The sequence below is a fragment of the Elephas maximus genome, chromosome 9 (genome assembly GCF_024166365.1).
Source record: "Elephas maximus indicus isolate mEleMax1 chromosome 9, mEleMax1 primary haplotype, whole genome shotgun sequence".
NCBI classification, from domain to species: Eukaryota; Metazoa; Chordata; class Mammalia; order Proboscidea; family Elephantidae; genus Elephas; species Elephas maximus.
The window spans coordinates 5,166,231-5,193,605 of record NC_064827.1 but is presented as its reverse complement, the minus strand read 5'-3'; the positions used below and the strand labels follow the sequence as shown (position 1 = coordinate 5,193,605).

The 27,375-nt window shown below is 54.1% G+C and overlaps 2 protein-coding genes across 5 annotated transcripts in view; one reads left to right on the top strand and one right to left on the bottom strand.

Moving 5' to 3' along the window:
* Nucleotides 1-498: 498 nt before the first annotated feature.
* On the bottom strand, nucleotides 499-13,725 carry SURF4 (surfeit 4). The gene is made up of 6 exons (XM_049895158.1): nucleotides 13,526-13,725; nucleotides 5,508-5,694; nucleotides 4,629-4,705; nucleotides 3,933-3,976; nucleotides 2,868-3,054; nucleotides 499-1,927 (listed from the first exon to the last, which is right to left on the bottom strand). The coding sequence occupies exons 1-6, from the start codon at nucleotides 13,571-13,573 to the stop codon at nucleotides 1,661-1,663; spliced, it is 810 nt and encodes a 269-aa protein (XP_049751115.1). The 5' UTR covers nucleotides 13,574-13,725; the 3' UTR covers nucleotides 499-1,660.
* Nucleotides 13,726-13,882: 157 nt separating this feature from the next.
* STKLD1 (serine/threonine kinase like domain containing 1) overlaps nucleotides 13,883-27,375 on the top strand; it is a 43,609-nt gene continuing 30,116 nt past the window's right edge. For 2 of the 4 annotated variants that reach the window (XM_049895150.1, XM_049895149.1), the window contains exons 1-8: nucleotides 13,884-14,175; nucleotides 16,735-16,821; nucleotides 18,910-18,954; nucleotides 21,463-21,537; nucleotides 22,828-22,929; nucleotides 25,489-25,559; nucleotides 26,496-26,611; nucleotides 27,191-27,309. In XM_049895150.1, the coding sequence (XP_049751107.1) occupies nucleotides 14,161-14,175; nucleotides 16,735-16,821; nucleotides 18,910-18,954; nucleotides 21,463-21,537; nucleotides 22,828-22,929; nucleotides 25,489-25,559; nucleotides 26,496-26,611; nucleotides 27,191-27,309 (630 nt within the window). In that variant the 5' untranslated portion in view covers nucleotides 13,884-14,160. Of the gene's footprint in view, nucleotides 14,176-16,734; nucleotides 16,822-18,909; nucleotides 18,955-21,462; nucleotides 21,538-22,827; nucleotides 22,930-25,488; nucleotides 25,560-26,495; nucleotides 26,612-27,190; nucleotides 27,310-27,375 lie in introns of all 4 variants that reach the window. The other 2 variants (XM_049895148.1, XM_049895151.1) reach the window with 2 other exon arrangements.

The window sequence follows — 27,375 nt, the reverse complement described above, 5'->3', positions numbered from 1 at the left end:
GCTGTGGCAGAGTCCCTCTCTCCACAGGGGCATCTGAGTGGCAACATAGACAGAGCTGCTCTGCCCCCAGCCACCACTTCACCTAAGCCAGGGAGCACAGCAGACTTGTGGGGAGGCTTGGAGGCATCCTGGGATGAGCCTCCACTGGCTGGGGCACGCGGCGGGGAGGCTAGAGAGGGCACCTGTCACCCCACCTGGTGAGGTGGGTATGGGCTGGCTCTAAGCTCTGGTGGGCAAAAGTCTGCAGCTCCTCTTCCCCTGGGTCAAGACTGGGCCCAGAGCCAGTGCTAGGGGCAGGTCTAAGTCTTGCACACCTAGCTTGAGGACAGGTTAGGGCTTCAGATGGGCCTTCAAGGGACTCCATCCCCAAGTCTGGCATGAGCAGCTGCCTTACCCCCCAGCACCAGGCTCTGTACCTTGGTCAGCCTCACCCTGTCCACCAGCCCCCCAGGAGGATCCACATCAAGTGAGAATACCCCCAAGAAGAGAAACACAGTATAAGGCAATGTTAGAAAACTTTTAGAAGATTTAGATCAAATTGATAAGGCATCACAAATTGTAGAAAATAATTTTGGCTGCATTCAGCATAGCAAAAAACAGAATCTGAGCAAGCAACGGCCTCGTAAGAATGGTCAGTCAGGGCTGCCTGAGAGTGTGAGCCACAGCTGGAGACAACCCTCAGCCGGGAAGGTGGGCAAGCAGGTGCTATTACCAGGTCAGCACCTGTGAATTTCAGAGCTCACTCTGTGGAAAGGTCAAGTGCGAGGTAATGAGCCCATGGGTCCTGGAGTCTGCTGTCGCTGTGCTTCCCTGCGGCAGCTGTCCCCTCTTCAGGCTGGCCAGACAGGAGGCTGCAGGCTGACCAGTAGGGTGGCGCCGCTGGCAGGCCCACGAAGTGTGTGGTGCCCTGGCCAGCCTTCCTGAGTGCAGCCTCTGGCTCAGGATGCCCGACCCCATGGCCCTTCCCGCAGCTACTCTCCTGACAGGGGTATCACACAGTAGAAACCTTTAAGCCAAGCCAAGCTGACCTTCTGATTGGGGACTTTCACCGTAAGCAACAGCTCCAGTCGCCCCTTTAATACTGCATCACCTCTCTGGGTTCTGGGTCTCTCTAAATTTGGTACTGTCCTATAAAATATTACAATGAGGGGCAGAAACCACCTTGAAGCCACCCGGTATGATTTCAAACCAGGGAGTTTAACAGCGTGTGTAATGTCTGGCCAGGCCACCCCAAATCATTTAGTAGTTTTAGCTAAGAATGTAAACTTTAAAAATAATAAGAGGGAGACCACTTTGAATGATACACAAATGTATCTGCTCACAGTACAGCTTGAAGGCCTCCCTACCCACCCCCCCAAAAAGGAAACAAACACAAAAATCGGACTGAGGGGCCACAAGCAGCCAGGCTGCCCACCCAGTGTGGCCTGGGCTGCGGGGGCCTAACGGTCTGGCCAGCACTGAATACTCAGATACCAAATTGTGGTTCCAAGGCAGCTTTAGCCGTCAATTTTCAGGTGTCTCTGCAAATGAGTTCTCAAAACATCTGTGCCTTTACCAAGGGAGGGGGGGAAGAGGATACATGAACGCTGGCAGTCTCGTCGAATCCACCCCGGGCAGTCCTCGCCAACCGCGGGCCTCAGCCGGGCAGGGACGGGGCCTGTTACCACTCCTTCTTCTTCTCGTCCATGGAGACGCCCCCGGGGCCCAGAGCCACCACCAGGAGCAAGCCTCCGATCACGGACATGGTCTGGAAGAAGTCGTACTTCAGGAAGTCGTGCATGGGCTTATAGACTGGAACGGTCCAGAAGGCGTTGAAATACACGTTGATGGCAAAGAGCCAGACGACGAGAGTCAAAGCCGCCAGCTTGGTTTTAAAGCCAACGGCCACTAAGATGATCAGGGCTGTGCCGACCACGTTCTGCAGGATCTGCGTTGGTCACAAAGTGAGACGTTACGAAACGGGGGAGGGAGAGAGGGAGGCAGATCAGGGTTTACAAGCGACAAGCCCCGAGCGCTCCGTGTCACTGCAGTATCTGTGCCAGGCTCTGCTAGAAGGTAGCCACTTAAGCCAGAAGACACAGGAAATAAGAGCTGGAACGGAGAGTGGAGAAATAAGAGCGGAGGAATGGGGCAGGGGAATTGGGCCACAGATAAAGCGACACTGGCCCTGACGCACGAAGGGCTTGGAGACGATTAAAGAAAGTCTCCAATTAGCAGGCTGTGATTTACCGAGGTAAGTACAAGTACCTACATGGTAGATCCCGAAGCCACAACTAAATCCCCAAGTCCTTGCCCACCCAGTTATCCCAGCTGGAAACAGCCTCCCCCTCTACCCCAGTCCCTGGGGACCCTTCTGGTAGCTGCCCTGTGGGGCTCAGACGCCTCTCAGGCCTGCCCCACCCACCTCTCAGGCCTGTCCCTGCTCTGCAAGCTCCTGGGAAAGAACAGGGTCTGCCCTCTCTGTGACCCCAACACCTGCAGGCAAAAGGGACTCAACTAAGGTTGCTGAGTGAAAGCAAGCAGAGCACAGGGGGCAGCCTCAGGGACCCTGGTCAGCAGCCCCAGGACAAGGGCGCTGGGCAGTGGGACCCCAGCAGGGCCAGGTGGACCCGACTTGGCTTACTGGAATGGCACCTTCTCTGGCCTGTGAGCCTGGTGGTGTTTTGTCTGCTTTAATAGGATCAAAGGGGTGCTTCCTTTGAACCACCTCGTTCCAAACAGGTGCTGGGACAGGTGCTGCTGTGGCTTCCCCTCGGCTGTGCTCAGCACACAACCAGAGAAGTGGTGGCGTGGGGAGGGCCGTATGCAGAGAGCAGCGTGCTTGTCTATGACAAGAGCCGGGAGGTCTGGGCAGCGGAAATACTCACAGAGAAGAAGCTGACGTCAAAGTGGAGGAGGGTCATGAACATCAAGACCAGCAGGACTCTGCCCCCCAGCTGCATGTACTGTTTGGGGGAGCTCTCCCGCATGGTGGGGACACCGGCAAACATGCTCTTCCCTTCTGACCGTGACTCCGCCAGGAGCAGCAGCAGGCCTCCTCCCAGGGCCAGGTTCCTAGGAACAAAAGTGCCAGGCTGTGGGCCAGCGCTCAGCAGACACTAAGTGACCACCAAACAACCTGCTAAGCAGGACACCAGCAGAATGTGGACTTGAAATCTTTATTTTTAATATTTTATTGTGTTTTTGGTAAGTTTATACAGCAAATTAGGTTCTCATTTAATAATTTCTATAACATACATTCGGAAACCCTGGTGACGTAGTGGGTAAGTGCTGTGGCTGCTAACCAGAGGGTCGGCAGTTCGAATCCACCAGGCGCTCCTTGGAAACTCTATGGGGCAGCTCTACTCTGTCCTATAGGGTCGCTATGAGTCAGAATTGACTCGACGGCACTGGGTTTGGTTTGGTTTTGGTATACATATATTCACTGACGTGGATACATTTTTCGCAACGTATCCGCTGTCTCATTCCCATTCTGGTGCTTCTATTTCCCTTAATCTAGCTTCCCTGCCCCACCTTACCTACTTGTCTTTGGTCTAGGGAAACAGTTTACTGTTTGCTTTCATTTAGGTGATTATTTAAAGGAGCATAGTACTCACAGGTGATATTATTTACTTTCTGAGCCAAGCTTGGACTTGATATCTTATACAACTAAAGATCTGACGTAACTTACACTTGAATGGCGACAGGCAGCTTAAACATCCTGGGAACCAGGCTCCAGCCTTGGCCACACCGCTGACCAGCTGGGTGGTGGTGAGTGATTTCAGTGTTATTAGTTAACTCTGGGGCATGGATGAGGTAAAAAGGGCCCGCACCCACTGGACAGGCTGTTCCCCACAGGCTCAGCACGGACCCAAAGCAGCTTTCCTCCAAGCAACGGCACTGAGACCAGAGTCGTGAGGAAAGTACCAGAGCCCGCCACCCGGGGCACCTACCTCATTAAGAATTTCAAGTCCCATAAGATGCTGTAGGCAACTGTCTGCGGGAATGGAGAAGAGAGAGAGAAGTCTCAGCATTTTCAAACGCATTTCTACCTCTACAGAACTAATAGTACCAGACAAGTTTCCTAATGTAAGTGAGAAGGTTTAGAAAACCTATAAAGCTGTCTCTAGGCACTGAGGACAGCCCTAAGTTCAACACCCAGGTTCGGTGTTTCTCAGAAAGTGTGGCGTGTGGGCTCTGGGCCTCTTTGCTCATCAGAGCTATGCCTACAACATTCTGGACAACGGGGTGATTCTGGAACCACTAATCTGGGTTAAGATATTTTAAACATTTTACACTGAACAACTAGTCACTCTTCTCTATGAAGTGGCGTGATAACAAAATAGGGTCCTGGCTGAAAACCAGCCCCCTGTCTTTCCTTTGTCAGAGGGAACTTGGGGAGGTGGCAGAAGGTGGGCAGGCCATGTGCACAGCTGGCGCCCCCACACCCGGGACCTATCCGAGGCCGGCTCACCCGCCGGGCTGGTCGTCAGGCTGCCCTCAGCCGACGCTGAGGCAAACGCACCACCTCCCCTGAGAGGAAAGGGCTCCAGGCAGAGGGCTGGAGGAGGATGACCCCTCGCAGGCCTTTCAGCAGCTCTGCTCCAGCCAGGTAACGGAAAAGGAGACCAAAGTGATAGGCTGCTTACCTGCAAGGCTATGATCCCGAAGAGTCCGAAGCAGGCATACTGCACGAAGTTCCTGCTCAGCACCAGGACACAGCCAGCTGGGAAGGAGAGGGCAAGGGGCAGGGCCCTGGGTGAATCCCCTGGCCCCGGTGCAGCTGCAGCCCAACCACCACCCCAGCAAACAGCAGCATCCTAGAACAAAAAGTCCCTTTCTCACCCCGTAATTGAAAGGGTGGGAAGCTACCAGAAAATGGTCTGTCAGAGCAGAGGGAGGCACTGGCGCCAGCATGCACCTCATTCTGGCCTGCCACATCCCCTGCTTCCTTCCCCAAGTCCTGCTCCTCCTTTCTAGATGCCTACCTAAGTCCTGCTCCTCCTTTCTAGATGCCTACCTAAGTCCTGCTCCTCCTTTCTAGATGCCTACCTAAGTCCTGCTCCTCCTTTCTAGATGCCTACCTAAGTCCTGCTCCTCCTTTCTAGATGCCTACCTAAGTCCTGCTCCTCCTTTCTAGATGCCTACCTAAGTCCTGCTCCTCCTTTCTAGATGCCTACCTAAGTCCTGCTCCTCCTTTCTAGATGCCTATCTAAGTCCTGCTCCTCCTTTCTAGATCCCTGACTCTGCCCCAGCTCTTCCACCGGCCTCCGAGCCCCTCAGGGCCCAGCGCCTGCTTTGGGTCCCTAAGGGCAGGGCTGTGTCCTACACCTTTGGCAAGCCCCAAAGCTGCTCGCTCAGGACCCACCCAGATACCCGTAGAGCAGAGCCCTGCCTGGCCTGCCCCTGGAGACCCTCAAGTTCCAACACATCTCCCCGTCTCTGCGGACCCACTGTGGGAGCTGCATCAGTGCGGGAGAGAACGCCCTGACGAAGCCACACACCCTGCAGGTGTGCTTGCCACTTACTCAGCTGCCCCAGCAGGTTGAGGAAGACGAAGGAGGAGGCCAGCAGGTAGCCGCAGCTCCAGGTGGTGTCGATGTAGTCGCGCTGCTCACTCCACTGGAACCACATGCGGATGCCGTCCTCCAGGAAGGTGCTGATGAGGCAGAGGCGCGCCACGTGCGGCAGGTACTGCTTAGTGACGCGGAGAAACTGCAGGCAGAGCTGGGTCAGGGGCTCGCAGGCCGGGGGCGGGGCAGGCAGAGCTGGGTCAGGGGCTCGCAGGCCGGGGGCGGGGCGGGGGGCGGGGCGCAGAGGACCCGAGCTCTGGGACGCCAGCACCTCCCCGCAGCCTCGTGACTCTCAGACCACTGCGTGTGGGGCACGTGGCCGATCCAGGCACTGTCCTGGGGCTGAGAGACTACCCTGAGCCCACGAGGCTCAGACCCCATAAGGCACCAGCCGGCACGCTCCTCTAACTATGGCTCCCCCACCTCCTTGGGCTGGCACTTTAGTGACAACGGGGCCTTCAAGCATGGAACAACCACGAGATCGCACCTGCCGTCAGGGCGTTCACAGCTACATCACAGAAAGATACACTGAAGAGACCCTCAGAGACCACCTTGTCCGCGCTTCCTCAGCCTCCACGCTGTTGGCATCTGGGCTGGGTAACTCCCTGTGGTGGGGGCTGTCCTGTGCGTTGTAGGATGGTCAGCAGCTCCCTGGCCTCCACCCACCGATGCCAGTAACAACCCCCTTGTGACAACCAAAACTGCCCCAAGACATTAAAAAATGTCTCCTGGGGGGCAAATCGCCCCCAGCTGAGAACCACTAAATTAACCCTGCCCCTCACTTCACAAGTGGGCAGAACAAGGATGGGGAGGGGGGAGCGGCAGTCCCCAGGGCTGCCCTGAGGGAACAGGGTGACAGGCAGCAGTCCCAGCTCCGGCTCTAGGTGGCCACTGCTGATGCTCGGTACCCTCTACACACAAGAGAGTGCAACACACGCCTGTGAGACAACAGCCTCTTAGGGGACACGGCCCAGGCCAGGAGGGCCAGGCGGTGGCCGAGTGGGACACGTACTCATTCACATTCACACGTCCCCAGACTCAGCAGGACAAGGACACCCAGGCTTAGGAGAGCACGCAGGCCAGGACTAGAGCCGGCCTCTCGAGCCCCGGACAGACTCCCTGCTGGAAGCTTCAGACCCCACTAGGCAATGGCATGTCTGCGCTATAATTACGGGCAAGACTGAAATGCTGGGCATGTCACGTTGCACAGCTGGGAAGTGCTGGGGTTTCTATAAACCCTGTGTAGCTCTAAGCAAATTAAAAACACAAACAGGATAGGCACTGTTTCAACAGCAGTGAAAAGCGAGTGTGTGCCGTCACCGGCAACGTCAGAGGAAAATGCATCCACGGCTTCCTGTCCTTGCGGGCGATGCCAGTCATGCTGCCAACTAGGAAAAAGAGATGCCAGGTGCAGAGCCACTCAGGTATGCCACAGCTCTGTTGTCTCCCGGCTGCCAAGACTGTGACACAAAAGGAAGCAAGTTCTGAGCTGAGAGCCCCGTAGCTGGCAGGTATTGACAGCTGGCAGGTACTCAGGAGAAAGGCTGGGGACCCACCCATGTGACGTGCCAGGAGGCCAAAGTCTGAAGGGCAGATGCCACAGGGCTGTCAGATGAATGTCCCACACTGTCCCTTCTGGAGCTGGAAGGGTATGTAACCACATTTCTTCATTTATGACATTTTGAAAAGTTGCTTAAAAGCCTCGGGAGCTGCCAGGCGGTCAGTTCGGTTAATTAGTGGGAGTCTGTTTAGACTGGCGTTCAGTCCATCAGTGGAGACATCGCTTGGTCAGCATAGAAAAACCCCTCAATCAGGGTCACAGGCTGCTCACCTTGATGGAGAGAGTGATTACAAGCCAGGTGTCCACTTTGTTCAAGCACACTGGGCTGGAGCCCCAAAGCGCTGATTCTGCACACATCTACACAGCCTTCACTGCCCACTTAAGAGAAGGCGGAGGTCACAGTGAAATGGATAGGCACTTGGATCATCAACAAAACAATGTGGAGCCGAAGCACGGGCTGAGGCTCGGAAGCCTGTGCCCACACCCTGGCCTGACACTGACAAGCTGTGTGCTGTGTAGCCGGGACAAGCTGAGTTACTTTTGGAGTGCGTCTGTTACCCTTGTACAAAGTGAGGATGCTGGATTAATGGTTGCTAAGATTCTTTCCGGAGCCCTGGTGGGGCAGTGGTTAAGAGCTACAGCGAGCTACGGCTGCTAACCAACAGGTTGGCAGTTCAAATCCACCAGTTGCTCCTTGAAAACCCTATGGGGCAGTTCTACTCCAACTTTAAAATAAAAAACCAAAACAAAACCCACTGCCATCCCGTTGATTCTGACTCATAGCAACTCTATAGGACACAGCAGAACTGCCCCATAGGGTTTCCAAGGCTGTAATTTCTACGGAAGCAGACTGCCACATCTTTCTCCTGTAGAGCAGCTGGTGGGTTCCAACCACTGCTCTGTTGGTTAGCAGCTGAGTGCTTAACCACTGTGTCACCAGGGCTCCTTTTTCCCACTTTTACTAGTCTAGAAATCTATACGCAGGGAAGGGAAAAGGGAGGGAGAAAGACCTTATTTAAAAATAAATAAACAAAGTCCCAAATGCTCCCATCCATGTAGAAACAAACCACCACCTGGCCCCGGTTCACCCCAGTTCTAACACCATCACTTTCCGAGAAGGCCTGTTACAAGGAGCTCTGGCAGCAACACAGGCCTGCTTTCCCCTCAACGCCCACACTGGGGCTGAGCAGCCCTCTAAACGAGACTAGAGATGGGAGCCCCTGGGGGGTGAGAACAGGTAGCCTGTCACACCTCATGTCTGAAGACACAGACCCCACAGATGTCTGACTCACTCCTGAAACAAGAGCTGAGCGATGGTGGCCATCTACCTGGCCTCACTGATGGGCTGAGCAGACGTGCCCCCCTGGGCTCAGAGAAGCCTCACGGACAGTCTAATTTGCAGCCCTGCCCGACGAGAGACGGCGGTGCATTTCAAGCCTCCTGATGACTCTGCTAGCTTTAATTGGAGTGTCTGGGTCAAGAGATTAGGGGCCCAGAGAGCTGCGGAGGGAAACGGCCCTGCAGGGAGGTACCCTGGCCTGCCCTGCCGGGGCAGACATAGTGAGGAGACACACTGGCCCCTACTTTGAGGGAAGTGCCTGCTGCAGGTAACCGCACGCTTTGAACCTGCTGTGCCGTCAGCAGCTCCAGCTAGCAGAGGCAGCTGTGGTTAGGTGGAAGGTGGCCGCTTTGTAAGTCAGGCCCACTCAGAGCCTCCCTGACAAACTGCCCTCTGGCGAGCATCTGTTTGGATGGGACCAAAAGAAAAGAACTAACTACACTTACTAACATAAGATCAGAGCCCATTTTAACCTGATTCCCTCCACGCCTGCTGGTCATAACTGTTCAGACCAGGCTACTTAACCACTATCATGCCACTTTAGTGAGAGGCCCAAAGCAAGCTCTCAGCACAGCCAAGACTGCAGACTTGGCCGCCAAGCCGGACACACTGCAGACACAGGAACAGCAGTGCAGGCGCTCCTGCCACTGCCGGCATCGGGCCCTGGCAAACCCACAGCGTGACACTCATGAGAGAGCCCTGATGGGAATGCGAGGCACCTGCTCTCCAGGGAGAGCCTGGCAGACGACGACGTGCAGAGCTCATCGGCCTCTGTGGGGCAGGCTTTCTTTCCCTAGCAATCCCCAAGAGCCTCACAGCCTAGTGTGACACGGTCCCAAGCATGCCAGCATCCCAGATACTTAGGAAATGCGGAAGACGGAGACATACTTAAAGGGGGCTGTTATTCTAGAGGACTGAGGAAGTTGAGAGACATACACGCACCTGACCTGCAGCAGAACTCAGGGAGGACACGGTGACCATTACCACTCAACCATATTCAGCTCCCAAATGATGTCAAAAATCTGTTTTCTCTGGGTATTTAGAGAACATGAAATGGACGGAAGCTGCTGTCTGCAATTCTTGGTTAATGAGAATGCTGAGGATGAGGAAAAGGCAGGTCGGCCTTCCTTGACCACCAAGGATCTGGGTTGCCCTTCTCGAGGGCCACCCAAGGCCAACAGACATGTCCTCGGAGGTTAGAACCTGTGGCCGTTACCGCTCATGGCTGAGTCAGGCCTGGCTCAAGTGCCAGTGACTCACGCTCGCTTCACCCCAGCTCAGAACCCCCAACAAGGGCCGCTCAGGGGGTTCAGGCCATCCCACAGCGCACAGGAAGGGTGTCACCAGGCCCAAAGCTGGAGGGAGGACCTGATTCTCTTTCCTAAAAATCAATGCTATGACGAACCACCCAGCCAGAAAGAGCAGCTACCAGGTTCGCGTGGGAGACAGTGCCACTGCCGCTGTCTTCTGAGAGAAGCCACGCTGACCACAGCCTCCGCTTCCCTACCTGCTCTCGGGGTTTCTTTCCTTTCCCCTCCTGTTGCCAGATCAGCAAGTGTGGAGGTGAGTCAGCTACTCTTTGCCCTCTGTCCCCCCACGCCTTTACGTGCAGGAGGGGGACCAGGAGCCCAGAACAAGAAGAAAACCTGCAGAGAGTGCCAGTCACAGCTCCCACCCACAGCAGGGACCAAGGGCTGCAGGGCCACGGGCTGTGTGTTCACTGGCCAGGTATCTGGACCAGGCCAAGGTGAGCTGCGGGGGGTGGTGTCTCCCAGGACTGCCTCTGCCACTCTGAAGGACAGGTAGAAATACCAAAGGCCACGCAGGCAAGGAAGGCCGGAGCTATTTTCCGTTACCCTGGCAATGAGCCATCAGGCAGAATCCGGTGAGTGCTCACAGCCCATTTACTGCTGGAAACGTGTTCACAAGTGACGTTTTGCAGGCCGCCTACCAGGCAACGAGTAGCAGCTGCACCGACATTCTCCTGGATGGCTGAGTTCACTGGCGTCCTCAGCCCCTCACGACCTGGCCTCACTGGCTCTGCAACACCTGTGCTTATGGAGGGGGCACATCTCAGCAGTCTCTCCAGGGCCTGGCTTCCTGAGGGCAAGGGGACACTGGCCCTGATGGCCAGGGGCAAGGAGCTCCATGCCAGGGGTAGAAACAAGGGATGCTCGGCTGGGAGGAGTTGACCAGCTGGAACTGGCCAGCCCGCTGTCTCCACGGGACTCACTCCTGCAGACCTAAGGAGAGGATGCAGGAGGACCAGGTCGGGAGGAGGTCAGCCCCACCATGTGTAAGCACGAGACCACAGCAGACCCCGTTCTCCTCATCTGAAGACAGAGACCTGTAGCCCACCTCATACAGCCGAGAGGGTTACGCAAGGTAACAAGCACAATGACCCGTGCTGGTGCGCAGTGAGTGGTCCAGCACCATCACCATCGTTACTGGGGGACATTCGGGTCTGGGAGACAAAGCTTCTGTAGGTCTCCTCCCAGAGCCCAGACTCTAGGGTCAAATCCCGTTCCTGCATTTTTGCTTTTGTTTTCTGAAGGCAAGGTGGAAAGATAGACTCCTCACCCGATCTGACAGGTGACTTGATGTCATTTCCCCATCCTTCTCACATGCCACCATCTTCATTTTAAAAGCCTAGCCTCGTCATACCCTTAATCACACGTAGCTGTTTTGATACTACGGCTAGCAAAAGCACCATCAGAGCTGGCCCGCACTCTGCCCACAGAAAGCCGACACTGGCTTTGCACCCTGATACTTGCCCACTTCCTCCTGCGCCCAGCCTACCAGTAGATGGAGAGGCTCATGCCCACGGGGGCATGGAAGCTCACACTGAAATGCTCTGCCACCACCAAGGCCAAACAGCAGGTAGCCCACCCACCTGATGGCCCAGGCGCTGTCCCTTTATACCTTTTACAACAACAGCGCCTTGCCCATCAGAGAGGAACACCAGGCCTGAAGAGCGTGATGCACACGGCCCTGGCCTAGAGGTCAGAGACTGGGGCTGTCTTCCAGGGCTGAGGTGAAGGCAAGTCCAGAGAACCTCGGAGGGCCTCGCCTTTTCCTCCAGAACCTGGTGCGGAGCCACCATGTGGCCCTCTCTTGAGACTTTCCTGCTTCAAAACCTGACTTCTTTCATTTTAAACAAAACCACAGAGCACAGAGAGAAACACAAGAAAGGATTAGGTAAAGCAATTCTGAACTTTTTCAGTAGGAAGAGTCTGTCATTTGCAGGTTGGCAGCAGCTTGATGGGAGACATTTTCTCTCGACTGGGTTATGAAATTCACTTGCAAAACCAGTGTTTTCCACGCTGAAGAGCAAGTGCGCACGGCTCTCATGGCTCCCTCTCTAACAGGAGCCATCTTCTTAGTGTGCTGCTACTTGAGGAAATAAAATTGGGTCATGTAAGATTATGTCAATGAAAACTGACAAAAATGGCCTACTTGGTTGAGAGCATTCTATATGAATCGCTGTTGTAAAGAACACAGCGTTTTCATTATCTTTATCACAAAATCATGACCTCTGGAAACACAATTTCCTCAAGTTAGTATACCTTTCTTTCCCAGACAGGAAAGGGGTGCACAAGAACCCAATAACGAGGACACATTCCTCAAGGGGTTGGATGGAAAGCCCCATCGCTGGTCACAGATCAGAAAAACGCTCATTTTCATTGTTTAAAAATCGCAGAAACGCACACAAGCCGTCCAATGAGTCTAGCCTTGAGTTTGATACCTCGACACTACCCCACAAAAATTAAAAATCAAACCACCGCTGCTTTTAATTCTGGCAAAGCCACAAAGGCACCAAGTGCCCTGAGGCAAAAAGGGTAACTGGGCTAGACCAGGATTTGCCTTCTGGAATAAAACTGTAGACGTAACGGGACCCTCTTAGAAGTAAGAGACACACAACTAAAAATGAAATGGCCATCGGGTTCTTTTTTGCCAAACTTAGAAAGAAAGTGGAAGCTGGGCCCTGCACCTTCCCGGGGTCTGATCCCATCCATCTGGTTCCTGACTGCTTTTAACAATTACTCAGCCGCCCACTCAAGGGCTTCCCTGTTGCTTAGAATGCCACCTGTACACTTCTGGGGAAAAAAACACACCAGGAAGACAGGCCTCCCCTCCTCCCAGGTTTGTATGCCGGTCTCCACTGGATGTGGCCCCAGGGCAGAGTCCAAATAAGGAGGGAAAGACGCAAGGAGAGCCAAAGGGACCCCAAGAGCCCAGCCACAACTAGGAAAGAAAAAAGGAGGAACTGCTGCTACTGTCCAAAGTTGGGGCTCATACCGGAGCACCCCAGCTCCAATCTGACCAATCACGTTCATGATGGGAGCTCTCTGCCCGCCTCCTAAGAGTACCCACTAAAGGGAAGCCCTGAAGGGATCACCCAATGGTTCACCACGTAAAGGACACTTCCCAAGGACCTCGGACTTGTCCCTTACACCCATCCCCACGGCATAATCCCGAACGCCTCCAGCACTGCTGCGCCTTCTTGGGAGCCCAGGGGAAGACCCTCCACTCCCCATTCTAGGGATCTTCCAGTCTGGGCTGAAAGGGTGGGGAGCAGGGCTCACACAAGCTGGGTGCCGGAGCTTGGGGCCCTGGGGACACACCCAGAGCATAGCCTGAGGAGGCAAAGACGGGGGAAGGCTGGAACACAGGAGAGCTTGGGCCTGGAGCCGGATTGGGGTCCCAGGCCGGGAGAGGGAGCTGCTAAGCCCCGGAGAGATGCCCTGGGGGAGCAGAGGCCACGAAGGCCCCGGTGGGCTCGGGATGGGGTGAGGGGGCATCCCCAGCCTGGGGTGGGGGCCGGAGGCCAACTCCGGGCGTCTAGAGGCAGACGCCCTGGAGCAAGATCCTGGGTGGGCCGCCGGGCTGGGGCAAGGGGCCTGGGTGGGCAGGGGGCCTAGGGCGGCGTCTCGGTGGCCGGCCGGGCTGAGGCAGGGCCCCGGGTGGGCAGGGGGCCTGGGGCGGGGGCCCGGTGGGGCGGCCGGGCTGGGGCGCGGGCCTGGGAAGGGGCGGGCGGGCGATCGAACCGGGCCGGGCCCGCGCAGGCCGCACCTGGTCGGCGAAGTCCTCGGCCGTGCCCATCAGGGCGTTCTGGCCCATGGCGGCGGCGGAGGCTCGGGGGCTGGCTGGCTCGCTCGCTCGGCGCTCGGCCTGCTCGGGGCCCGCGCCCGTACGGCCTTCACAGGAAGTGCCCGGCCGGCCTCGCTGCTCGTCCTCGGCGGCGGCTCCAGCAGCTGCCACGTAGGCCAAGCCTTAAAGGGGCCGCGCGCCGCCGTCCGCCCGCCCCGCCTCCCCGCCCTTAAAGGGGCCGCGCGCCGCCGTCCGCCCGCCCCGCCTCCCCGCCCTTAAAGGGGCCGCGTGCCCGCCCCCCCCAGCCGCCCCCACCTCACGCTCTGGGGCCCTGAGGAAGCGAGAGGGACAGAGTTCGGGCATGGAAGGTCCCTGGGGACGGACACGCACGCACACACACAGATACACACGCACACACACGCACACACAAACCCTGCCCCGGCTGAGGGTCTCCAGGGCTCACAGGCGCTCGGGGCGGGGCGGGGGGAGGTGGTGTTCACGAGCGGTCCTACTGCGCATGCTCGGTCGAGGGTCAGCTGGCCAAGGCCGGCTCGCGGCGCGGACCCCAAATGCTTGGCTGAGAGGGAGTGAGGCCGGGAGTCTCCCGTGGAGATAGTATGGAGAAGTACCAGGTGCCGAGCTGTCCTCGTGTGGAGGACGAGGGCAACGTGGGGCGATGGCCTGGGGCGAGCCCGGGCCCAGGACCTCGTGCTGCACCCCCAGCCCTCCTGGGGTAACGGTCACAGCCCCGGAGAGGCGGCCGGCGGCGAGGCCGGCCCATAGGAAGCAAGGGACCCACGTCCAGGCCAGTACCGTACCCTCCAGCTCACAGGGTGACCTCGGGGACCTCCTGGTGATCTTTGCCTCAGTTTCCCCGTCTCTGATATGCTTTGTTGTTGTTACGCGTTGATGGATGAAATCAACTTTAGGGACCCTCCAGCTCTGACTCTGAATATTTTAGGGAGGAGGACAGCCTCCCCCATGCTTCTTGCTCAGTGACCATAAAGTGCTGGGGCCATGGGGGCAGAGCTCATAATCAGTTGTTGTAGCTGTTAGGTGCCCTCGAGTCGCGACCCTGTGTACAACAGAGAACGCTGCCCAGTCTGGCGCCATCCTCACAGTTGTTATGCTTGAACCCATTGTTGCAGACACTGTGTCAATCCATCCTGTTGAGGCTCTTGCTCTTTTTCTTTGACCCTCCACTTTACCAAGCATGATGTCCTTTTCCAGGGACTGATCCCTCCTGACAACATGTCCAAAGTATGTGAGACACTCTTACCATCCTTGCTTCTAAGGAGCATTCTGGCTGTACTTCCTCCACGGCAGATGTGTTCAGTCTTTTGGCAGTCCATGACATATTCAATATTCTTTGCCAACACCACAATTCAAAGGTGTCAAGTTTTCTTCAATCTCCCTTATTCATTGTCCAGCTTTCACAAGCATATGAGGTGATTGAAAACACCATGGCTTGGGTCAGGTGAACCTTACTTCTCAAGGTGACATTTTTGCTTTTTAACATAATCAGTTGTTGTTAGGTGCCATTGAGCCAGTTGTGACTCATAGCAACCCTATGTACAACATAACAAAACACTACCCGCTCCTGCGCCATCCTCACAATTGTTGCTAAGTTTGAGCCCATTGTTGGGTTCAATCTGTCTGTCAGTCCATCTCGTTAATGGTCTTCCTTTTTTTTTACTGACCCTCTGTTTTAGCAAGCATGATGTCCTTCTCCAGGGATTGATCCCTCCTGACAACATCCAAAGTATGTGAAATGTAGTCTCACCATCCTTGCTTCTAAGGAGCATCCTGATTGTACTTCTTCTGAGACAGATTTATTCAGTCTTTTGGCAGTCCATGGTATATTCAATATTCTTCGCCAACACCACAACTCAAAGGCGTCCGTTCTTCGTTCTTCCTTACTCATTGTTCAGCTTTCACATACATAGGAGGCGACTGAAAACACCATGGCTTGGGTCAGGTGCACCTTAGTCCTCAAGGTGACATCTTTGCTTTTCAACACTTTAAAGAGGTCTTTTGCAGCAGATTTGCCCAGTGTGATGTGTCTTTTGATTTCTCGACTGCTCTTTCCTTGGGTATTGATTGTGGATCCAAGTAAAATGAAATCCTTGACAAGATCAGTCTTTTCTCTGTTTCTCCTTGGTGTGTGGAGGACCACAGGGAGCCAGCCAGTGGTCAGTCCTCTGAGTTTCGGTGGCCAGATCATTCGGAAAGCAGTTGTTTTTCCAGAAGAAGTGTGGACCTGACCTGAGACATGGGTGCATTCTCAGTGAGCGGGCCTAAGCCCAAGGAAGTTCTCACAGTGCTCTGCACTGAAGGCCCCAGTGGCTTCCACTGGGCTAGCCGCTCTCAGCAGTTCTTTCCTGAGGGAGACTCAGGCAGCCCACGGGAGCTGGGTGACAGAACCCTAAGACTCTCTGAGAGATCCTAGACTCAGGTGTTCCATTGCCCACACTGCCCCCTGCATTCCCTTGCCCCAACTTCTGATAAACGTCAGGGTCTCAGAGTGACCAGTAACATCAGGGCACACCTCCTACCCGTGGCCTGCCCCCTGCAGAGTTTCTGGCCTGGTGTGCAGACATCTCTCTGCAGGTTTGGCTCAAAGCACAGGCTCTGGAGTCAAGCCCCAGAGTCCCAGTCCAATCCAGGTGGTCTTACTCTGTAGCCTCAGGCAAGGGCCTAGGTCCCCGTGCCTCAGCTTCCTCCAGTGTAAACACGGAGACAGCCGTGGTGCTGAGCCCATAGGGTGGCAGCTGTAAAGAGCTTGGCACGGTGTTGGGCACACGGATGGCTGTCACTAGGATTGTGCCATTTATGGGGCCGGTGACTTGACTGTGGATGCTGAGGGTGGAGGTGGATGCTGGAGGTTGGGGCTGTAGGGACACATTGCCACAGGGAGGGCTGGCTCCTGAATGCCCACTGGTCTTCCCTGCAGATTGGGAAGGGGCTTGGGGTGGTAGAAAGAGTTCCAGAATTGCCCCAAAGTGATGGACATGGCTCTGCCTTTGATGGCACTAGGGCTTCTCAGGCCGTGTTCCCTTGTCTGCAAAGTGGGGAGGAGACCCTTGCTCAGCCCGCCCAACAGGGGTCCGAAAAGACGTCAGAGTGGACACACCTAGGAGAGTGAAAAGCTGCGTGCATTTCCTGAAAGCCTCCCTCTCCCTTTCTGGTAGATTCTGCACCAGCTGGAGCCTGGGGCCCTGGGGGTGAACCTGGTGGTGGAAGAAAAGGCCACCAAAGTAAAGCGCGTGATAAAGAAGGTGAGGGACAAGTGCAACATGCAGGCTTCTGTCGCTATGATGGTACAAAACGTGGGTTTGCCACCCCATGTAAGAGATAGGCCTCCTGATGCTATAGCTCCCCGCCCCCACTAGTAATCAAGGAGACGGTCAGCTGGGGTAGCGTGAGGTGGGCTGAGGCTCCAGGCTTCCCCTCCTGCTCGGAATCTCCCCTTGATGGAGAAGAATGTTCTTTCTTAAGTCAAACAACAATAAAAACACCTACAACTTATTCAGCACATGCTTCATGCAGCGCCATCTCATTCAGTCTCCCATCAACCATGCAGAGCTGGAGCAATGACCCATTGTACAGCCAAGGACAGTGAGGCTCAGGGGAGCTCCAGACCAGCCCAGATCACACAGTATCCAAGAGCATTTGAACTTAGGCCACTCAGTGCAGGGCCAGCAATTTGACCAAAAGGGAGCCAGGCCCAGCAGTACTCACTGGGGCTGGCCAGGTAGATTGGGGATACAGACCTCAGGGGGAACCCCTTTGTGTGTCCAAGACAGGCTGGTCCAGATAAACAGAGGGTCTAGGGGAAGAGAGCTGCCATAAGGGGTTTGTGGGAGAGGTGGTGTGGGACCAGTCCTTGGTGGGCCCTCATTCTCTGTGACTTTGTAGTGGTGGCAGGGATACAGTGGGATTTGGGGCTGATTGTGCAGGTAGGAGAGCCTCCTTCATAGCCAGGACAGCTTTTGCTGTGCCAGGCACCTCTCTGTGCAACTCAGCAGCCTTGTCCCTGAGGTGGCCAGGCCCAAAGTCCCTACCCACCTCCTGCTCCATGGTGATGATGGTGGAGGTGGTGACGATGGTGGTGGTAGTCATGGTGATCATGGCAGTGGTGGTGGTGGTGGTGATGGTGGAGATGGTGATGATGGTGATGGTGGAGATGGTGATGATGGTGGTGGTGGTGATGATGGAGATGGTGATGGTGGTGATAATGATGGTGCAGATGGTGATGTGGTGATAATGATGGTGGAGATGGTAATGATGGTGGTGGTGGTGGAGATGGTGATGATGGTGGTGAAGATGGTGATGGTGGTGGTGGTGGTGATGGAGATGGTGATGGTGGTGGTTTTGATGGAGATGGTGATGGTGGTGATGGAGATGGTGGTGGTGGTGATGGAGATGGTGGTGGTGGAGATGGTGGTGGTGGTGGTGGTGGTGGTGATGGAGATGGTGATGGTGGTGGTTTTGATGGAGATGGTGATGGTGGTGATGGAGATGGTGGTGGTGGTGATGGAGATGGTGGTGGTGGAGATGGTGGTGGTGGTGGTGGTGATGGAGATGGTGATGGTGGTGGTTTTGATGGAGATGGTGATGGTGGTGATGGAGATGGTGGTGGTGGTGATGGAGATGGTGGTGGTGGAGATGGTGGTGGTGGTGGTGGTGATGGAGATGGTGATGGTGGTGGTTTTGATGGAGATGGTGATGGTGCTGGAGATGGTGGTGGTGGTGGTGGTGATGGAGATGGTGGTGGTGGAGATGGTGGTGGTGGTGGTGGTGGTGATGGAGATGGTGATGGTGGTGGTTTTGATGGAGATGGTGATGGTGCTGGAGATGGTGGTGGTGGTGGTGATGCTGATGGTGCAGATGGTGATGGTGGTGATGGAGATGGTGGTGGTGGAGATGGTGGTGGTGGTGGTGATGGAGATGGTGATGGTGGTGGTTTTGATGGAGATGGTGATGGTGGTGATGGAGATGGTGGTGGTGGTGGTGATACTGATGGTGCAGATGGTGATGGTGGTGGTGGTGGTGGGACTGGTGGTGATGGGGATGATGGTGGAGACGGTGATGATGGTAATGGTGGTGGTGAAGGTGGTAGTGGTAATGATGGTGATGGTGGTGGTGATGCTGGTGGAGATGGTGATGATGATGGTGATGATCATGATGATGGTGATGGTGGTGGAGATGCTAATGATGATGGTGGTGGTGATGGTGGTAAAGATGGTGGTGGTGGTGGTGGTGGTGATGACGGTGATGATGACGGTGGTGGTGGTAATGATGATAATGATGGTGATGGTGACAGTGACTCAGTTTACTGAACTGGTACTCTTGTGCCCCTGTAGGTAGAGTGCATTGATCAACATCAGGCAAACGAGGCCCTGGAAGAGGTAACTCTCTTGGTGGTTTTCTTTCTAGAGGAATCATGATTCAGAATGTGCAGGGAGATTGTATTCTGTAACCTCTCGTAGAGTGACTGGGCAGAGAGATGCCTGGATGGCAGATGGAGGTTGTGAGAGTTCTTGCCCTGTGCTTGTGAAGCCAGTAGCCCCCAGATCATAAAGGAAGAACATGCACAAAAGACTCATTTCTAGATCCAGGTGCTGACAACTTAGAGCGCATATGCCTAGAGAAGACAAAGTTTAAATGTTGGCCAGGTCCCCAGGCTAACCTACCAGTAATGATCTTTTTTTAAAAATATATTTTTTTTAATTATAAAAGTACTAGTTACAGTAGCAAATGTAGAAAATACAGACTTGTTTAACAAAGAGAACTTAAATTACCCTTAATTCTACCACTCAGAAACGACTAACGATAACGTCCTAACAGTAATAGTGTGCACAGCTGCACGCGTTTCAGTTCAATAGACGAAAACTGCCCTGGGTGGCTTCTCTTTGCTTGTCTTGGTTATCTAGTGCTGCTGCTACCAATTGCCAATCTGACACAAAGGGTCCTTGTCTTTTTCCGAGTAAGAATACACGCGAAAGACAAACTTTATCTTCAGCAAGCTTTATTTTGCTTGAGTCAAGCAAAAGGAGTCAGCGGGGATCTAAGCCTCTCCAAAAGACTGACTCGAAAAGGGAAGCAAGGCTAGGTCTTATATAGGTTTGGTGGAGACAATAAAGTAATGAATATTTAGTGGGCTTCTTTCAAGGGGCGGGTACTTCTCAGAATGGCTGTGTATGTTAATCAGGTTGAGAGCGCACCTGGAATCTAAGATGGAACCCGCTGATATTCAAGATGGAGCCCTCTCGGCAGCCCTTGGGATCACTTATTATGGGATATAGCACAAGCCCACTTGATCTTCGGCACTACATCGCCATCTTCAGAGGGCTAAGGAAGGTCAAACAGCGGTCACACTGCTCCTCTGCGCGTAAGGAGCCTGCAGAGGAGGAGGGGACTAGAAAGACACTAAGAAAAAAAAAAAAATTTTTTTTTTTTTTTCTTTTAACTAAGAAGGAGATAGTAATTCAGGGCCGCCCCAATCGTATCTCATGTTGACAGGGTAGGTTCCTGTTTACCTAACTTCTAGATGATAATCTTTTAAAAGCTCTTTTGTTCAGCCACCCTATCTGTTCACCTAACCCTATCTCACTGCCATAACAGAAATACCACAAGTGGATGGCTTTAACAAAGAGAAATTTATTTTCTCACAGTCTAGTACTTTACAAGTCCAAGGTTTCAAGCCCAAGTTCACGGTGTCAGGTCCAGGGGAAGTCTTTCTCTGTCGGCCCTGGAGGAAGGTCCTTGTCCTCAATCTTTCCCTGGTTGAGGAGCTTCTCAGGCACAGGGACCCCGGATCCAAAGGACTTGCTCTGCTCCTGGTGCTGCTTTCTTGGTGGTATGAGGTCCCCCACTCTCTGCTAGCTTTCCTTTCCTTTTATCTCTTGAGAGATAAAAGATGGTGCAGGTCACACCCTAGGGAAACTCCCTTTACTTTGGATCCGGGGAGGTGACCTGTTACAATCCCACCATAATCCTTTTAACCACAGACAAAGATTGTGATTTTTAACACATAGGAAAATTAAAAACGGAGGACAACCACATGTGTCCTAACCAAGCTGATACATTTTTGGGGGGCCATAATTCAATCCATGACATTGCCTTTCTTGAATTTCACCTGGGGTTAGATATACCACTTATAGTAAATGGTCTCTTGCTTCTTCTTCCTGGAATTGCCAGCTCATGAGCTTTGCCAACAAGCATCTGTTGAGTCTGCAGTGTGACCGGGTCACGGTGAAGGGTCTCTGCTAGGCAACACTCTGACAAAGGGGGAGAGGAAGGTTCACAGACCACCCGTAGTTCCTTTACCTATCCCAGCTTTCACTCTTCCCAGCTCCTTTCCAGAACCCGTTGGGCAGCCTGCGTCCATCCCTAATCTCCCACCATAAGCATTGTCCACTGGCTCCTAGTTTGTAGTGTGTGAAGCAGCTATTCCTGCTGCCTGGTTGCTTTCCTTTTCAAAGCACTTGCAGCTCTGGGATACTCTGACCTCCAGCCACATGACCCAGGAGGTCAGGTGAGCAGTGGACCACTAGTCCTGCTTCCCATTGGCTGCACCCCCTTCTCTAGCCCACACTGAGGGCACTGATTGCCTTCCTACAGACTTGCCACTTTATCTGCATCTGCTCCCTTAATCCCTGGGGGCAGACACCACTGTCACGAGAGAGGCTGACCTTCTCCCCTCAGTCACACAGCACAGCCAGCACCTGCTGGAGGCAGGACCCACCCTGGCCATCTGGCTCCTGACCACCAGGCTGCGTGGCCTCCCTATGCCCACTCTTTGTGGTGCTTGGAGCCGGATGCTGGCGTTTGTGTTGGGATATGTGATGGAGAAGCACAAACTGGGAAGCGGTGTTTCCAGAACTTCTCCATTTATTCTCTCTTCTTCCCTGCAGCTCATGCCGCTGCTGAAGCTCCAGCATGCACACCTGTCCATCTACCAGGAGCTGTTCATCATATGGGACAGCCAGGTGGGTTGGGGCGGGCTCCTCCAGGCTCAGCTATGTGCAGTGGGCAGGGCCAAACAGACTGAGCCCCAAGCCGCCTCAACCCCATTGTAACGGCTTCGGAGTGGCCATGGCAGGGACCCTGAATGAGGCTACCCCTGACTCAGCACCTCCTGGGGCCAAGTAGCACACGTGCGCTCTCTGTGCATGATCTCACGTGAACCCCCTAGAACCTCGATGGTTACTGTCCCCGTTTTACAGAAGGAGACACAGGCTGAGAACAGTGAGTTCCTCCAGGTTACCCACTAGGAAGTGGTGAGGCAGGAGGCTCAGCCAGGTGTGTCTAACCAGCCAGGTGTGTCTGACCCCTGCGCCCTGTCCTGCAGCCCAAGGATTAGAGGCCTGCACTTGTGAACGGGGAGCCGGAGGAGCAAGTGCGAGGAGCTAGCTCCCCTGCTTTCTGCTGTTACTGCCACCCAGGTTTTCCTGGGCCTCCTGACTCCTTACTTTTGTGGGTCCTGCACAGTTTACAACCAGCATCATGTCCACCATCAGGCCCTAGGAGCTCATTTTCCTGGGGGGCACTGGGGCTCAGAGAGGGTAAAGAGCTCTCCCACAGCCACGCAGTTGCATGGGGATCCACAGCCAAACCAAACCCATTGCTGTCGAGTTGATTCTGACTCATAACAACCCTACAGGACAGAGTAGAACTGCCCCATAGGGTTCCCAAGGCCGTAATCTTTATGGAAGCAGACTGCTTCATCTTTCTTCCGAGGGAGTGGCTGGTGGGTTGGAACCACAGACCTTTTCCTTAGAAGCTGAGCGCTTAACTGTTGCGCCACCAGAGCTCCCTCCCCTTCCACTGGACCCTGGAAAACTATTAGGGGACATCCTTGCATGCACTCACTGAGCCTGTGTATCTTTTGGGCCCTGGTGCTCTCAAGGACACTTCGCTATGGAGGGCTCACAGGGTCCTCAAGAGCCCTGAGTTGGAGCTGGGGTGGGTTCCAGGAGGGCTCCTCGGAGGAAATGTGATTTAAGCCAAGCCCTGAAGGATGAGTAGAGCTATCCCCACCAAGAGGGTGATGGGGGGGCCCAGGCAGAGGGAGCCTTGCACACAGGTGGGAGGCCGCCCAGCCTTTGGAGAAGTCCAAGTAGCTTGGTAGGCATGGAGCTTGAAGCTTGGACTGGGGGTGGGGCGTGAACTCGGGAGAGAGTGGATGCTCTCCCCAGCAGAGGAGAGTCCCTGGGGGAGGTGAAGCTTCCCTCCACCGGAACTGCAGCACCCGGCTAAAGGCCTCCATGTTCCCACAGATCTCCTCTCTGTTCCTCTGCCTGGTAATGGAGTACAATAAGGAAACCTTCCAGAAGTTCATTGAGAAGAAAAGGAATACAAGGACGATCATTGACTCTGAGGTAAAGCAGCCCTCTGGGGACGCCAGGCCCTGGTGACCATCTGGACCTTGTGGTCTCTCGGGGTCACAGCTATGGGCAGAGGGACATTGGGGAGGGCAGGCACTACTGCGATCTGGCCTGATTTTCTCCTTCAAGGTATGTATTGATTATTGTGTACTATAATGTGTGCCAAAAGAATGAACAAATCTATCTTGGAAGAAGTACAGCCAGAATTCTCCTTAGAAGCAAGGATGGCGAGACTATATCTCACATACCTTGGACATATTATCAGGAGGGATCGGTCCCAGGAGAAGGATATCATGGTAAAGTAGAGGGTCAGCGAAAAAGAGGAAGACCCTCGATGAGATGGATTGACACAGTGGCTGCAACAGTGGGCTCAAGCACAACAATTATAAGAATGGGGCAGGACTGGGCAGTGTTTCTTTCTGATGTCCATGGGGTTGCTATGAGTCAGAACCAACTCGATGGCACCTAACAACAACAATATAACATGTGAATATCTTAAGTGTGCAGCTTGACGCATTCTTACATATGCCTACACCCAGTAACTTCATTCAGATCAAGACATAGACATTCCTAGAACCCCAGCAGGTTCCAGTCAATACTCCACTGTACCCTTGAGTAATCATGGTTAGACATCTTGTCTTCAGAGATTTGTCCGGCTTGTTTTTGAACTTCATGTGAATGAAATCATACGGCATGTCATCTTTGTATCTGGTGTCTTTCATCTCGTCTAAGGCTTTTACGGTTCACCCATGCGGTTTCGTGTATCAGTAGATTGTCCTTTTCATCGCCTGGTACTACTCCATTGTATAAATATACCACAATGTCTTCAATTGTTCTAGTCTTGATGGGCATTTGGATTGTTTCCAGTTGTTGGTGATTATGAATGAGGCTGCTATGAACGTGGTTGGATATGTCTCTTGGTGGATCTAAGTGCTGATTTGTCTCGGATAAATACCCAGGAGTGGAATTGTTGGGTTGTGAAGTAGGCACATGTTTAGCTTTAGTACTTATTCCAGACAATTTTCCAAAGTTGTTTGGTTGAACCAGTTTTTATTCTCACCAGCTTGAGAATTCCAGTTGCTATACATCTTTGCCAACACTTTACAGTGTCAGTCTCTAATTTTAGCTTTTCAGGTGGTGGGCAGTGATATTTTATTGCGGTTTCAATTTGCATTTCCTTCGCAAGATGGTGGTAAGCACTTTTTTGGCCATTTGTATATCTTCTTTTATGCCTGTGCAAGTCTTTTGGCCATTTTAAAAATTGGGTCATTCTCATCTTTTTCTTACTGATACGTTCTGGATACAAGCGTGCAGAGCACCTTCTCCCGGTCTGTGGCTTGCTGATTCACTTTCTTCATGATGTCTTTTGATAAACAGAAGTTCTTAGTTTTAATGAAGTTCAATTTATCAATATTTTCTTTTATGGTTAGTGGCTTTTGAGTCCTGCCGTAGAAGGCTTTCCTGCCCCAAGGTCATGAAGCTATTCTCCCCAGATTTCTTCCGGAAGCTTGGTGGTTTTCACTTTCGCCTTTAGGTCTGTGACTCACTCCAAATGAGCATTGTCTGCTTTGGCCCTGACAACACCTCTGCTTGGTGGACCTTGGGCACCATGCTCCTCTGAAGGGTTCTGAGGGGCCTATAGCTCCACTCCCACCGTGGCCTCAGGGGCAGGTTCTGGAGTGGGTTTCCAACCTTCTATTAGTGGTGCAATCCTTTAAAAAACAAAATGTTACTCAGAAGCCCAGGAAGCCCACAGAGTCTAATTGGGGGAGGGAGATGGTGGAAGGCAGAGTGGGGGGAAGCACAGGGTCCTGCACACCCAGCCCCTCTCTGACGCCCCAGGGTGGCTTTGAAGCACCATTGTGGCCTCCAGGGTTCCGAGGAACACGGTTTGAAAATCACTGCCCTGGAAACAAGATACAAAATTCTTCCAGAACATTCTCAGGGCTCTTTTAATTCTGATGACGTTGAGAGGCAGGTCTCAAGTAAGCACCGAAGACTTCAACATTTCTGATGCCCACAAGGCTGATGGGCCCCAAGCTCTGGGCAGGTGCTGGGCAGTGAGGGCCACAGAGTGGTCGGGGGTGGGGGTCCCCAGTGTCCCCAGTATGAGACGAGTGCAGGGTATGGAGGCCAGGGAGCATCCCTGTCTCTGGAGAGGCACTCCAGCCTGAGGGAATCAGACATCCTCTGGAGAGGCGGGACCCCTTCCCAGTGGAGCTCTGGACAAGCATCAGGCCTCCGTCTGGGCAGACGCACTGAGAATAACCACCACTGCTGGCTGCTGTGAATGGCGCCACCTAATGGCAGAGGCAGGGAGCTATACTCCAGGAACCTGCCTGTGCTTGGGTGCCACCGTATGACAAAGTAGAACTGCCCCACAGGGTTTCCTAGGCTGTAATCTTTACAGGAGCAGATGGCTGTGTCTTTCTCCCATGGAGAGGCTGGGTGGGTTCGAACTGCTGACCTTTTGTTAGCAGCTGAGTGCTAAACCATTGTGCCACCAGGCCTCCTTAGCCCCTTCCAATCCTGCTGTCCCTGCTTCCTCCCCAGTGGATGCAGAACGTGCTGGGCCAGGTGCTGGACGCGCTGGAATACCTTCACCAGTCGGACATCATTCACAGGTGACTGGGGCCCACCTGGGAGTGGCCAGGCTGCTGCAAGAGAAAAGGCACTGTATCCCCTCGGGTTTCAGTACCGAGGCAGGACCTAGGGAGAGGAGCATGGAGCCAGCACAGCCAGTGTGAGGACCACCCCTTCCACAGCACCTCCTGCACGGAACCACCATTCCCGAGGCGTCCTTACCACACACAGCTGCGTGGCGTGTGAGCTTACTGGCAGGTTTTTCTAAAGGAAAGAAAACAGACCACGGCACTGCAAGGGGAGACGGTGCTGCCACTGTGGCCTCTGGACAGCCAGCGTGTGGCAGTACCCCTCCTGAGCTGCCCACCTGCACACAGTCGGCTGGAGGCTCTGGAAGCCGTGGTCTGCAGGGGGTGTAGAGAAGGAGCCCTGGGGTGACGGGTTTAAATTGAAAGTCAATATCTTAGCGAAATGAGGAGAGGGACACCATGGGGATCATATGTGCAAAGAGAAATATTCAGGATTCAATGTCGGCGTCCTTGAACATCTAAAAAATGATCTAAGCGCCCAAAAGAAACTCATAGTAAAGACCTGGAAGGAGGTAAACCGGCTGTTAACAGAGGAACCTCAGTGATGGCTGTTTTCCTACTTGTAGTTTCTTTTTTTTTTTTTTTTCCAATTTAAAATAACTGAGCATATTTTCTATTTATAGGAAACAGTTATTTTAAAAGTGGACTGAGAAGGGGACATTTTACTGAGGAGGGAAGAGGGGTGGGGCTGCTCCCCCAGGCCTGGGTGGGCAGAGGCAGGGAGTAAGGTCCACTCGCACACGTGGGCCCAGCCATCTCCCCACCTATCTTTGTCCTGAGGCCCAGCTGGGCCCCGCCCCACCAAGCAGCCACCCAAGGCAGCCCCAGGTGTTGTGGCAAAGGCATGCTCACTGACGCCCAGAGGAGGATTTCACCTCTCGGTTTCAGGAACCTCAAGCCCTCCAACATCCTCCTGGTCAACAACAACCATTGCAAACTACAGGACCTGAGCTCCAACACACTGATGACTGACAAGGCCAAATGGAAGATCCGGGTGGAGGAAGGTGGCTGAGCATCACCAAGACAGTGGAGGGGGGCTGTGGGGGAAGGACGTAGATGGCCAGCAGGCAGGGGGAGGAATGGTGGCCACTCGGGAGGCTGGGACAAGGCAGCACCAAACCTCTCTCTATTCAGAAAGTCCCTGTAGATACCCGGGGCTTGGGTGGACTCCAGAGACCCACTTATCTGGTTGTAACTGAGCAGGAGTGTCACCGTGGGGGGTGGATGTTGGGATCAAAAGATACCCAACATTGTAAGAGCTCCGAAAAGCAAAGTAATGGTTGTGATACCCCCAAATGTTAACCTGTGGAGGGAAAAAAAAGACTTCAGAAGACAGGAAGCCAGCCTGGGCTGACTAGGGCCTACTGGAAACCAGGCCCCGGCTGGTGGTGGATTACTTCACTGGGTCCTAAAATCCTCAGGAGATGTTATGGGCGGAGGGCAAGGGGAGATGAGGCCTCTTCCCACTGGAAAGATGATGGGGCCAAGGGAGGTGGCTTCAAGCCGGTAAGAGAGGTCAGGATGGAGAGAGCTTCCCCACAGATCTCATCTCTGTTCTGCATCCACCCTGCTCCTGCCAACAGACCCCTTCCAGAAGTCCTGGATGGCCCCTGAAGCCCTGAACCTCTCCTTCAGCCAGAAATCTGACATCTGGTCCCTGGGCTGCATCCTTCTCGACATGGCCAGCTGCTCCTTTGTGGAGGTGAGCTGCCCCTGCCCTGCCCCAAACCCCTGGGAGCGGCCCTGCCCACCGCAGCCTGCAGGGGCG